Source organism: Oreochromis niloticus, linkage group LG20 (assembly GCF_001858045.2).
Source record: "Oreochromis niloticus isolate F11D_XX linkage group LG20, O_niloticus_UMD_NMBU, whole genome shotgun sequence".
NCBI lineage: Eukaryota > Metazoa > Chordata > Actinopteri > Cichliformes > Cichlidae > Oreochromis > Oreochromis niloticus.
The window spans coordinates 4,799,989-4,812,222 of NC_031984.2; the positions used below are offsets into that span (position 1 = coordinate 4,799,989).

General features: G+C 42.9%; 1 protein-coding gene across 1 annotated transcript in view; it reads left to right on the plus strand.

The window, feature by feature from the left end:
- Window positions 1–12,234, plus strand: part of cacna1fb (calcium channel, voltage-dependent, L type, alpha 1F subunit) — a 46,600-nt gene that overhangs the window by 11,629 nt on the left and 22,737 nt on the right. Inside the window, exons 2-16 of the mRNA XM_025901878.1 lie at window positions 816–1,075; window positions 1,246–1,346; window positions 1,858–1,963; window positions 4,077–4,216; window positions 7,411–7,565; window positions 7,651–7,803; window positions 8,072–8,268; window positions 8,374–8,477; window positions 8,928–9,079; window positions 10,015–10,089; window positions 11,081–11,162; window positions 11,273–11,299; window positions 11,388–11,548; window positions 11,661–11,886; window positions 11,970–12,177. Coding sequence (XP_025757663.1) covers window positions 816–1,075; window positions 1,246–1,346; window positions 1,858–1,963; window positions 4,077–4,216; window positions 7,411–7,565; window positions 7,651–7,803; window positions 8,072–8,268; window positions 8,374–8,477; window positions 8,928–9,079; window positions 10,015–10,089; window positions 11,081–11,162; window positions 11,273–11,299; window positions 11,388–11,548; window positions 11,661–11,886; window positions 11,970–12,177 — 2,147 coding nt within the window. The remainder of the gene's footprint in view (window positions 1–815; window positions 1,076–1,245; window positions 1,347–1,857; window positions 1,964–4,076; window positions 4,217–7,410; window positions 7,566–7,650; window positions 7,804–8,071; window positions 8,269–8,373; window positions 8,478–8,927; window positions 9,080–10,014; window positions 10,090–11,080; window positions 11,163–11,272; window positions 11,300–11,387; window positions 11,549–11,660; window positions 11,887–11,969; window positions 12,178–12,234) is intronic.

Consider the following 12,234-nt stretch of genomic DNA (forward strand, 5'->3'; position numbering starts at 1 on the left):
AACGCTACGTTGCTTAGCTTGTGTTTGGGAGTTTTGTTCTTGGGTTCTTTTGTCTGTTGTTGTGGTTTCGAGCTATATAAATAAATCTAAATTGAATTGAATTAAAAGTCTTTTTTTTGTGCCTCAGTGCCTGCTTGATTTTGAGAACTGAAGGAGTAGTTGGACCTGGAAATGGCTAATGATGTCAGACGTAACAAGTGTTACAAGTATTATTATGACATGAAGATCAGCAGCAAATGCTAGATTCTGGTTCTTGTTCTGCAGTTTTCTGTGAGGCTGAGAGACAATGTTGTCCAAATACACTGGATAAAAAATATGTATGCTGCGTCTGCAGGGATGTGGAAGCTATAAAGGTCTGTCGTAGTGAAGAGAGAGCTGAGCACACAGGCAAAGCTCTTGATTTACCGGTCGTTCTTCATCCCTACGCTCACCTGTGGGGACGAGCTCTGGGCAGTGACTGAAGATCGCTGATCGAAAGGCGCTACTCCTTGTCAAAAGAAGCCAGTTGAGGTGGTTCGAGCATCTCTTTAGGGCGCCTCCTGAGTGAGTTGTTCCAGGCATGTCCTAACTAAAGGAGATTATATCGATATATCTCTCATATCTGTCAGTCTGGGAATGCCTCGGTGTTCCCCTGGATAAGCTAGAGGTGGTGACCCGGGAGAGGGAGGTCTGGATCTCTCTGCTTAGGCTGCTGCCCCTGTGACCCAGCCCCGGATATACGGAATGGACTTATTGACGGATTTATCGATGGATAGGCTAAAACTGGAAAAATCTTTTTGACTTTTCCATTTTTCTGTGCATTTCTCTGTTTCCAGGTTCTGGTCGTAATGGCTACGCCAAAGCTGTGGATGGGGAGGAAGGAGGGGGCGAGGGTGAGGAAGAGGAGGAGGGAGGAGAAGTGGATGGAAGAGGGGACAGAGAAGAAGGAGGAGGTGAGGAGAGTAATGCCGAGTGGGATCAAGAGCTGGATGGAGAGGATGAAGGAGGTGTGAGGATGACAAGAACAGACACGCTTCACTCGACCACAAGTTCAACGGGAACGCAGAGAAAAAGAGGACAACACGCTAAGAAACAGGTGAGAAAACACGCTAAACACACACGTGGAAGGTCTGACGGCAGGTTTTCAGTTATAACATGGAGCTGATGACCTGAACCATTTTTGGAAAGGCAAAATAAAAGACAATAATAGAGTTACCGATGTTGATGATGCTATTGATGACATGCTTGATGTCACTTCCTCCTCAGGTGCAGGGCACTAATCAGGTCCAGCGAGCTCCCCGGGCATTATACTGTCTGAAACTCAACAACCCAATCAGACGGGCTGCGCTCCATATTGTCGAGTGGAAGTATCCTTTACTGTGACCGTAAGGAGAGGTTAATTAGTCCCAGGTTAAAAATGACTTTATTGCTTTTTTTAATGTCATTTTCTGCCATATACTTATAATGCTGCTGTGTTAAATGTTCATTTTTTTCTTTTTTCTTTACTGGATAGATTATTTTCTAGACTGTCGGTTTATAATCAATAACACAAACAATATATATATATTAATAGATTATTTTAACTGCACAGAATTTCAGGGTATAATTGGGCTGCATAAAGGGCTAGTATATAATTTCTTATACTCATCCAAAGATACTTTGTAAGAGTCCTAGAATAAAAATATAGAGCTGGACATCTGCAGAACAGGTCCTCCTCAATATATCTTCAGAGCCAAGCAGGTGACATGAGAAAATCTCTTGTAATCCCAATGATCTTACATGATTTATAGGTCTGCAAAAATGTCACTGGGTGGTTAAAACTGAGTCCTAGTGTCCAAAACAAAGCTTGTTTTTAGTTGTTTCCTGAATGGAGCTCAGGCCATTTGACATCTTCATCCTGTTGGCCATCTTTGCAAACTGTGTCGCCCTGGGAGTTTCCAAACCATTTCCTGAGGATGACTCCAACTCCACCAACCATGATCTGGTGAGATAAGACACACAGTCACAAACATACTAGACTCAGGTAGTTAAAATTTCTCATGTCATGATCAACCATAGAGACCATGTAGTCTCACATCAAACAGAAACATGGAAGTTTGGACTTGGTGATATTTATTTGTTTGATTTCCCTCTGCTTCTAGTCTTCATGCTAAGCTGAGCCAAGTTCTCCTCGGTCAGTCTCTATGGTGGGAATGAAAGTGAAATGCTTGAGATGCTAAATCTAAGCTCCAAAGAAGGAGTGTGAATATCTTCACACCTGTCAGTCAAGTCTTGAGAAAATCCGAACAGATGAGTTTTAAAAACACCTGCTATCTGTTTGTTATGTGTTTGCTTGGTAGCTCGCTTTAGAGGTATTTTTGTACCAGGTTCTAAACGTATTTCTTTCTGTGGCTGAATTCGGACATTTTACATGGACTCACTTTTAGGGACAGCCTCAAGTGGCCATTAGAAGAACTGCAGGTTTTGGCACTTGATTTAATACACGGGGAAAACAGCGTGACAGTGCTCGTATGAGTGATTAGGTTCATGGGTGATTTACAAAAGATGCACTGTTTTCTAAACACAGGCAGAGTCAATTTATTAGTAGTAGTAGTAGTACTAGAAGTATTAAGCACAAAAATATGTTTTTTTGGCATCAGAAATGAGTGTGTTGTAAATATTATTAAATTGGTTTGCATTATTTATTTCTCCTCCCTATATTTTGCACTTTGAGATAGAAACTACACCCTATATTTAGAAACTACACCCAGAAAAGCAAATGCAACAGTATCAGTAGAAAAAAAAGTCTTTGGTTTCCTTACACACAATCTTGTCACTGTGCTCTTTTGTAAATCCTGACTGTACTTTTTTTGTGTTGAGTGTGTTTTAGCCCCAGAAGTTGCTCCGTGGTTTGTGCACTGATTGCAGATTCAGCTCCACTGTGTGTGTTGCTCCTGTGGTAGAAGTCATAGGTCATGGATGCTGATGCAGTAGATGACTGACAGGTTTGTGATCAGAGTTTCTGCTCTGATGGTTCGGCTCCTCCTCGCTCTCCTCTTTATGTCTGCGTCTCTCGATCTTCACTTACAGTTGAACTGTACTCGCTGTTCAGGCAGCCACTTTGTGCTGAAGTGACATCTCTGCCTATTTCGACAAACACAAATCACAGTAACTACATGTTTGGCCAAAGCGGCGTGAAAGGAGCTCAGGCTGATATTTATGGATCCACTGTGGAAACAGAGTTTAATGTTCAGTGGTCTGTGGTAGAGATAAACCTGCAGAGGATTACAAACTGAATCTGCAACACTGCTCTGCTGCTTTTTATTTTCAGTTTGTTGCTTAGCTGTACAGCTAAATATTATATATGCGTTCAAATCGCATTTGTTAAATGCTTTCAGAACCTAGATGTGGACTTGTTATTATTTTTGTCATAAAAACTGGGTTATTTATACTGTGTCACAGATACTGTCCATACCTAGTGAAGCATGAAAATGCTTCCTCTCACCTGTCGCTACCAAGTAAATAATGGGGAAAAAGTAATACAGTCAAACATGTATTTGAAATGAAAACATTTTGTGCTGCTCACAGAGAGATTTAGAGCTGATGAATGCCAGCAGAACAAGATGAGTCCTGTACATAAGTGTGTTTGTGTATCTTTGTGAGGACGCGTCTTAAAGTGAAGATCTTTTGTGTGATATTGTGCATGTCGGAGGCTTCAGTGTGTAGTGGTTTACACATTCGCTGGTGGAGAAATAAATCCTTTGGGGTTGCGTGAGGAGGGGTTTAAAAAATCTGTTACATCAAATATGTGGATCTGCCCACTGTGGGGATGTCGTGTGAATAAGGGACCAGCTGAAAGTAGCTTTTTTTGTGACTGTTGGCGGGTTAAGACCTTAAGTTTTGGACTAAAGATCAGCTAGGACTTGAGCTTATATCTAACAATTTGACCGATAATGCCTCCATTTAATAATGGTAGAAAGAAGAATGTGTGTGTGTGTGTGTGTGTGTGTGTGTGTGTGTGTGTGTCAGAGATGAGGACAGATTGGTAATCCTCTGAAATACTCACAAATTCTTTACCGGGTTACGCACACAGACATGGAACATATTATGTGTTTCAGGAACAAGTAGAGTATGTCTTCCTCATCATCTTCACCGTGGAGACCTTCCTAAAGATTCTGGCCTACGGTCTGGTGATGCACCCCAGCTCCTACATCCGCAACGGCTGGAACTTGCTCGACTTTGTCATCGTCATAGTTGGGTAAGGAAACAAATCAAAAGATGTTTCTCACCGTAGGCTATTAGGATCTTTTGGTTCCCCGTGTTCTGGGATCCTTTTCTTTGTTGCTCTCTGCATGTTGCAGCAGCAGATCTGATCTGACTGCAGAGGATTTACAGTAAATCAGGCTCAGGCCCAGCGGTGATGTCATAGTTTCACTCAGTTTGCAGGTTCTGATTTCTGCACACTGGACTGAACTCATCCAGGAAACATACGCAGCCTGATGCTTTGCAGGAACACGCTGAGTTTAAGCCTGAACCTCTGGTACTCCACAGCTGCAGAGATGGTTCTTCTTAAGCATCTGAGTGATGTGTTGTCATTTTAGTTGCTGATGATTTTGCTCAGAGCTGAGGGCCCCGGGTTTGAATCCACCAGATGGATGGGCCCTGCTTTGTGGGTATCGTCCAGGGTGCCACACCTCTCACACTATGATAGAGGATGGATAGATAGATGGAAGATTTGCTGCAGATTTTGCTGTGTTGCATCATATTGAATCAATTTTCACTGTGCAGCATCTGTAAAATCTGCAACATATATTCTGCCTTTGCTGTCTACAAGCCAAAAGAAATGGCTGACTTTACCAGTCTATTTTTGAATAGACTGGTAAAGTATCAGTTCTTCAGTACATCTCAGAGTAAATATAGCCCAGTAGTTTAACAGGTTGGCAGCAGCTCTGAGTCATTTCCTCCGATCAGTCGCTGACTGAGATCACACTCAGTCCTGCAGGTCCTAACCTTGGTTCTCTTTGTTATTTCGTGTCCTTGTTGCAGGACGCTGATGTGACTGGATGTCCTCAGGGTGATAATGGTGATGGTGATGATGATGATAAACCCTGTTGTCATGGTAACACAGCCTGAGGAAGCTATGTTCCACTTTACAGTCAGGATGCTATATGTGGGACACTCAGGAGTTCTTGTAGGAGTTCAGTGTTTGACTTGTGTTCTGTCTCTTTCTCTGTGGAGTTTTAAGACTTGAAGCTGGATTTACTTTAAAGGCATTTTTCATTTTAAAGACATGTTCTGTAAAAAAGTTGCATTTATTGGATGTTTTATTGATAGCTGTAGAAACATCATGGATTTCAGCGAGTCTAAATGTGTTGAAGGATTCCAGGGTTATCGCAGGTTCTTAGCTTTAGTATTTTTCTTTTACTCTGTTTACTCAGTAAGTAATTCATCTGCCTCAGCTGGAAATAAGCCACATCTTGATCTAATCTGTTTGTGTGGTCAGACAGCCTTATTTGGGGTTTCCTGCTGATCCAGTTTGTGATTTTTTTTAATGCAGAATCACAAACTGCAGAGTCTCTCTTCCCTCCAGCTAGAGGGACTGTAGATAGAGTGGCTTTATCAGACTGGGCCTCCAACAGGCACAGGTGGTGTTTTGCAGCCGTGTATGAAGTAGCAGGATGGCACTCGCCACCTCCTGAACTGAAGGTTGGATCCAAACTTAAACATTTTCAGTCCTTCCAGTGGAGCATAGTTGCACAGTTTCAGAAATAATCTTTTTCCATACAGTACGTCTGAAATTGTTTATCACATGATGATTAATGGGTCATGGTTCACCCAGTCTGAGGCTTCTCTCTGTTGGAAAAAGGTGAACGTCCACCTAACTTCCTGCCACCTGATCAACTTTCTGATAGACGTTTGATGGACTGCATAATTTAACCACATGAACTTAGAAGGCACAGTCGGTCCAGTCAGTCAGTCATGATCTAACATAACATAACATAAACGTGCTTGCCTGCAGTCCTCTAATGACCCAATAGCATGTAGCTATAACAACCGAACACTGATTGGCTGAAAGGTGGGCCGAACAAGGAAGGGAGCGACAGCGGCATTCACCACAAAAAAGCTCCAAAGATCAAAAATGCACCATGTGACGCACAGATGGTGGCTGCAGCAGACACGTTTAAAACTCAGGTCCACTTCTTTGGCTGACTGATGGACCAACATCAGTATAAGTAAGAGTAGCCCAGCACCAGTAACCCTGGTGCTAACAGCTAAAACAGCAAAACATGTATATGTCTGTCTGCAAACTTGTCCATAGACTGTGCACAGAACCACTGCAGAGTTATGTTGGAGTCCTTGTGCAGTTGTGCCTCTCTGGGACTCCAAGCTGCTGTTTCTATTTAAATGAGACAATCACTCATTTTCTGATAGATGCTACCAAGATAGGAGACTGACGTTGGGTCTTTCACGTCACCCATATCTCAGCCAGCCTTAGACAGTTTACCCTCCTGTTAAGTAAATTGCCTTCAAGTCGTGTTTTTCAATTTATGCTAACAGAACTTCTCTAATGGAGACTGATTAAGGAATCAACCTGAGCACTAAAAAAACTGCTGAATATCCATCAAGCTGCCTGGCTTTTTCTTAAACTGTGTGTTTGTTTTGGTAGAAGTGCTTGTTTTTACTGCAGGTTGATGGAAACACCTGAAGAGGAGTTTTTCCATTTAAGAAAATTTTAATGAACGAAACTGGATGTTGGTGACATAGTGGCAATGGGTTTTTCTTATAAGTGAACTGTATGTATGATTTAATTTAATTGTTTAATAAAAATCATGCTGCATAAACAAATTGCACCCAACATGGAGCCCAAATAGGACAAGCGTCTCTCACCATGTCGTCATCTACTTTCCTGAAATCCACACAGAAACATGCACCTCCTGAACTGGGGATGGTGATGATGCTCATTGAGGACATGTTGATATAACTAAATCTTTGTTTTCTTCTTGGGTGGATTTCAGGAAAGTAAACTAAGTAAAGGTGACAGATGTGTAATCTATTTAGGCAATATGAGAAATACAGGATAGTGCTGCTGCTGTCTTGTCTATAGAGGTTACTGGCAGGTGAAAATGGACCCCGAGGTGAGCGCGATAACTCCCTTTATCTGGACCTCTTTCAATTTAAGGTTATGCCATTTGGCCTGAAAGATAAACCTGCAATATTAAAGAGGCTGATGGGACTAGCACTGGGGGAGTTGAAGAGTGTCATCTGTTTATTTATATACATGGATGACGTCATTGTTTTCTGCAGCTGCTGGAAACAACACTTTTGTGATGTTCAAGGTATCCTGGTCAAACTCAGATGTTGGTCTAACTGAGATCAACGGAAGCCCACATTTCAATGAGCTAGATCACAAAGTTAGATGTTCCTTTTCTGCTTCTGATGTTTTCCGCACAGCTTGTTCAGTGTTGTCCTGGAGACAATGACTCATAAGTCAAGTGGCGAGCAAGCAACAACCCATCACATGCCTGGGAAACCTGGAGGTCTGGATGTCAAAGCTCTAAGAGCCTTCAGAGTCCTGCGGCCCCTCAGACTGGTTTCTGGAGTCCCCAGTAAGTTTCCTAGACTTTGGCGTGGACCCACTGTGTGTGTGTGGATGCTCACATGTCCACATGTTATGCTGTGTGTGTCTGTCAGGTCTGCAGATTGTGTTGAACTCCATCATGAAGGCGATGGTTCCTTTGCTTCATATTGCTCTGCTGGTTCTCTTCGTCATCATCATCTATGCCATCATCGGTCTGGAGCTCTTCATCGGACGCATGCACAGGACCTGCTACTATATAGGAACAGGTACGATCGAACACACAGTGCAGGACACCGTCACACAGATCCTGCATATATTTTGATGACTGTAGAAGCTAAAACGTTCTTCCTGTTAAAACTGAGTTCTTCTTCTCACTGTTGCCAAGTAGTTTCTCAGAAGGGGTCGATTTGATTGTTGGGCTTTCTCTTTGCTCTTGTAGGGTCTTTACCTTAAAATACAAAGCGCCTTGAGGTGACTGTTCTTGTGATTTGGGGATATATAAATAAAACTGAATTTAAATGGAATATTCCTCAGATAATTATGTGGAGGATGACCCGGTGCCGTGTGCGTTTGCTGGTCATGGCCGTCAGTGCATCATAAATGGCTCAGAGTGTCGGGGAAGGTGGGATGGTCCCAATGGAGGAATCACAAATTTCGACAACTTCTTCTTCGCCATGTTGACCGTGTTCCAGTGCATCACCATGGAGGGATGGACTGACGTGCTGTACTGGGTAAAATGCATTGTGGTGTCATATTTAATAGCCTGTCCAATAACATAAGAGGTGCTCACTTTTCATTGTGTCTTCTCTCTTTCTGCATGTTGTGTCTGCGCACAGATGAACGATGCCATTGGGTTTGAGCTGCCGTGGGTGTATTTTGTTAGCTTGGTGATTTTTGGCTCCTTCTTTGTTCTCAACCTCGTTCTGGGAGTCCTCAGCGGGTCGGTCATCTCCAAACACAAAAGCTGTTCACATTTTACATTCCTCTGTTTAACCCTGAAAATAAATATTTTTTCCTTTTGTGAGGTTTGCAAATTCACCACTTAGTTACACTATAAATACAGCTTTCAGAATTAGTACAGGTACATATGAAGGTTATACTTTGTCATCAGTATATTTTACAAGCAGCTGAAGTTTACTGCTGCTCAGATATTCAGATATGATATTATTATTCTGATACAGTTCAAATAAGTTTAAGCACATCTTATCTTAAATATATTTTTAGCCCTGATTATGAATACAGGCCTAACTTGTAATAGCAGTGGTAATATTTTATGTTATCAACACTCATCGTTGTTCAATCTCTGCTTAAGTGAGACATCTGAACACTTCTTCTCATGCTGATGGTATTTGAGGAGTTTTAAATGTCTGAATCTTTGTGGATGTTGCAGAGAGTTCAGTAAGGAGAGGGAGAAGGCAAAGGCTCGTGGTGATTTCCAGAAGCTGCGAGAGAAGCAGCAGATGGAGGAGGATCTGTGTGGGTACATGGACTGGATCACTCAGGCTGAGGACATGGATGAACTGGACGAGGATGGAAACCCACGTAAGGCTTGGGCACACCATGGTTTCTTCTGGGTGGACTGTCGTGGGTTTCTTTACTCAGATTGGTTCCTTTAGGTCTCCAGTGTGACATTTGGTCCCAGATATTAGTTGTGATCATATTATTATCCACCTCTGCTTGTCTGGAGTCAGGTAGGGAGGCGGTCTCACCAAAGTAACCCAGGTGTCCCAACCAAGGCCCTCTTCCAGCAACTCTGGGCCTCAAGCCAGAAAGGACCTAGGATACCCTGGAACGTGTGGCATCCTAATCACTATGCAGAAACTGCCTTAGCTGACTTATTTTAATGGTCATTTTCACACAGATCATTAAAAAAACATCAGTCAGAGACAAGAAGTTAATGGGTTTCAATGACTGAGTCCAATCAGAGGAAATTAGTCACAGTGGAGTCAATAAGGCCTGAAACTCAGAGGAGCTGCAGGAGCCCAAATACAGCACGGTGGCTTTAAATATGGCAGCTCCCCGTGTTGTTTAGCAGGTTGTTTCAAACCTCAGCTGAGCTGTTAGATGGAGACTGTTTTCTGTTTCCCTTCTCCTGCCCTCAAAACCATCAGTGTCTCTGGTTGTGTCTTCATCTCAAGCAGAAGAGCAGAAACCAAACGAGCCAGAAATTGATGTAAGGTAGATGTTTGTTAAGCCTATTGTTGGGTTGTTCGGTTTGATTGTAAGTTTCAACATTAAATGACATTTGTGTCTGAGAAAATACCTGCGTTTCACCTGACTGTAATCATTACTTTGGGAATTCTTGACACTTTCTTATTTTTGCTCACAGCAATAACTTTGAATTCATTTGATTTGGTTTGAAGTCATAGTCAAAAAGTTTAGTTTTGTGTTTGGCTTGGTTGCCACACGAGGCTCACGCTCTCTCTGTGTTTCATTTTAAGCTGCTTATTTTAATAATAAATGTTTTTCTCTCTCAGGGCCGTCTCTGGGCGATCTGGCCGATAAGAAGAGAGGGAAGTTTGGATGGTTCAGTCACTCCAACGAAACTCATGGTGAGACACACATGCAAGCACGGTTGTGTCTCCATCACATTAGAGAATTTTTAGAGCCAGAAGTGACCTTGTTAGGATAAGAAGTTATCAGCTGAGGCTAGCAAGCTATGTTAGCAAGCTACATTTCTTATATTTAAGCGTGCAGACAGAATCTGTGGAACTTCACTCATTGCTTTGATGGTTATACCACGCAGCAGCCCAAGCAACTGTTACCTATTTCAATTAAAATGTTACAAGACACCAGCACAACAAACACGGTGGAGAGGTCCAGTTTAGTTACCTGACCTGTGTCAGCTTCAGCACACCTGTCAATGCAACGACATCTCCAGATGTGCGAGTCATAATAAGCTGTGAAACTGGCCATACAGGCCAAAAACATTTTGTATCAGGAGAGCAGATACAGTAAAATCCAACAATAGCTGGAGAAGGTATCAGTCTGACACAGGGACCTACATTATGGAGATTTATTTTTGGATCCTATAATAAGGTGGCTGTGTTAACAGAATTATGCCCCAGTGCGATTAATAGAAGCACAATTACACACATAATATGTACAGTATATATGAGCGTATTATCACAGAGACAGCTCTGTGCATCTTTCGGTCTAAATGCAGACGTCATCCTGCTGTCCCTGTAAAATATCTGGGTCTCTTTCTGTCCTCATATTTATCTGACCCTGTTTCTGATCAGACTCACTCTCCGAGCTCGTTCAGCTGGATTCACCTCAGTAAAGATTCACTGAGGAGGTCAGGAAACAAAAACACACGTCAGCTTTCATCAAACGGAGAAGGAAAAATATGTGTTTCACATGTTATATGTGAGATATACTGTATAAATAAGATATGAATATTTCATACTTTATATTTTTGTTTGCATAACAAATAAAATATATTCATAGTATAGAAATTAATAAATCCCATATTTTTAAGAAATAGAATTGTTGACTTGCATTGATCATTTATTAATATTTGTCTGTTTGTGTGTGTTTCAGCGAGTCTTCCTGCCAGTGAAACGGCGTCTGAAAACACAGAGAACATCGATGAGGAACACACCAACTGCTGCCAGGCCTGCTGGTAACACAAACACACACACACACACTTTCAGTTCATACATCACATGATTCTTGCTTTAGTGCCTCCTTCAGGAACAACTTCACATAAAAACAGAACATGTTGTGTTTCAGTGCTCAGATGATGAAGATCGGCTGCTGGTGAGTTCACTGACCTTCAGAGGTTCAGCAGATAAAGTCAGCACGTTAGACTCACCTTCACCTGAACGACTCTCTTTCTTTGCCTCAGTCGGACGTTACGTCGCTGGAATCGAGTCTGTCGTAGAAACTGTCGCACTGCCGTCAAATCCGTAACTTTCTATTGGCTGGTTTTGCTGCTGGTCTTCCTCAACACCTCCCTCAGCGCCTCCGAGCACTATAACCAACCAGACTGGCTGACTCAAGTCCAGGGTAACAACAGCCTCCTTCTCCTCCACAAGAGGAACGTAGAGACACTGATATTTCAGTTTGAAATGTTGTTGAGCAGCAAACATTCTCTGTGTCCGTGTCTCTGTTTGTGCAGACATTGCCAACAAGGTGCTGCTGTCTCTCTTTACGGTGGAGATGTTGCTGAAGATGTACAGTTTGGGTCTGGCCCATTACTTTGTGGCGTTCTTTAATCGTTTCGACTGCTTCGTGGTGTGCGGTGGCATCGTGGAGACCATCCTGGTGGAGCTGGAGATCATGCCTCCTCTGGGGATCTCTGTGCTGCGCTGCGTCCGTCTGCTGCGGATCTTCAAGGTGACACGGTGAGAAAACACACCCGAACCACCCGATGCAGGTCACACGGCTCGTCACGAGTCATCGCTGAGGTCACTCTCTGTTTGCTCAGGCATTGGACGGCTCTGTCCAACCTGGTGGCATCGCTGCTGAACTCCATGAAGTCCATCGCCTCGCTGCTGCTCCTTCTTTTCCTCTTCCTCATCATCTTCGCCCTGCTCGGCATGCAGCTGTTCGGAGGAAAGTTCAACTTTGATGAAACGCAGACCAAACGCAGCACATTTGACGCTTTCCCGCAGGCACTGCTCACCTGTTTCCAGGTAACACTGTAACCACTTTCTCCCAGTGATGTCATGACGTGCAGGGAGCGGGCGCCT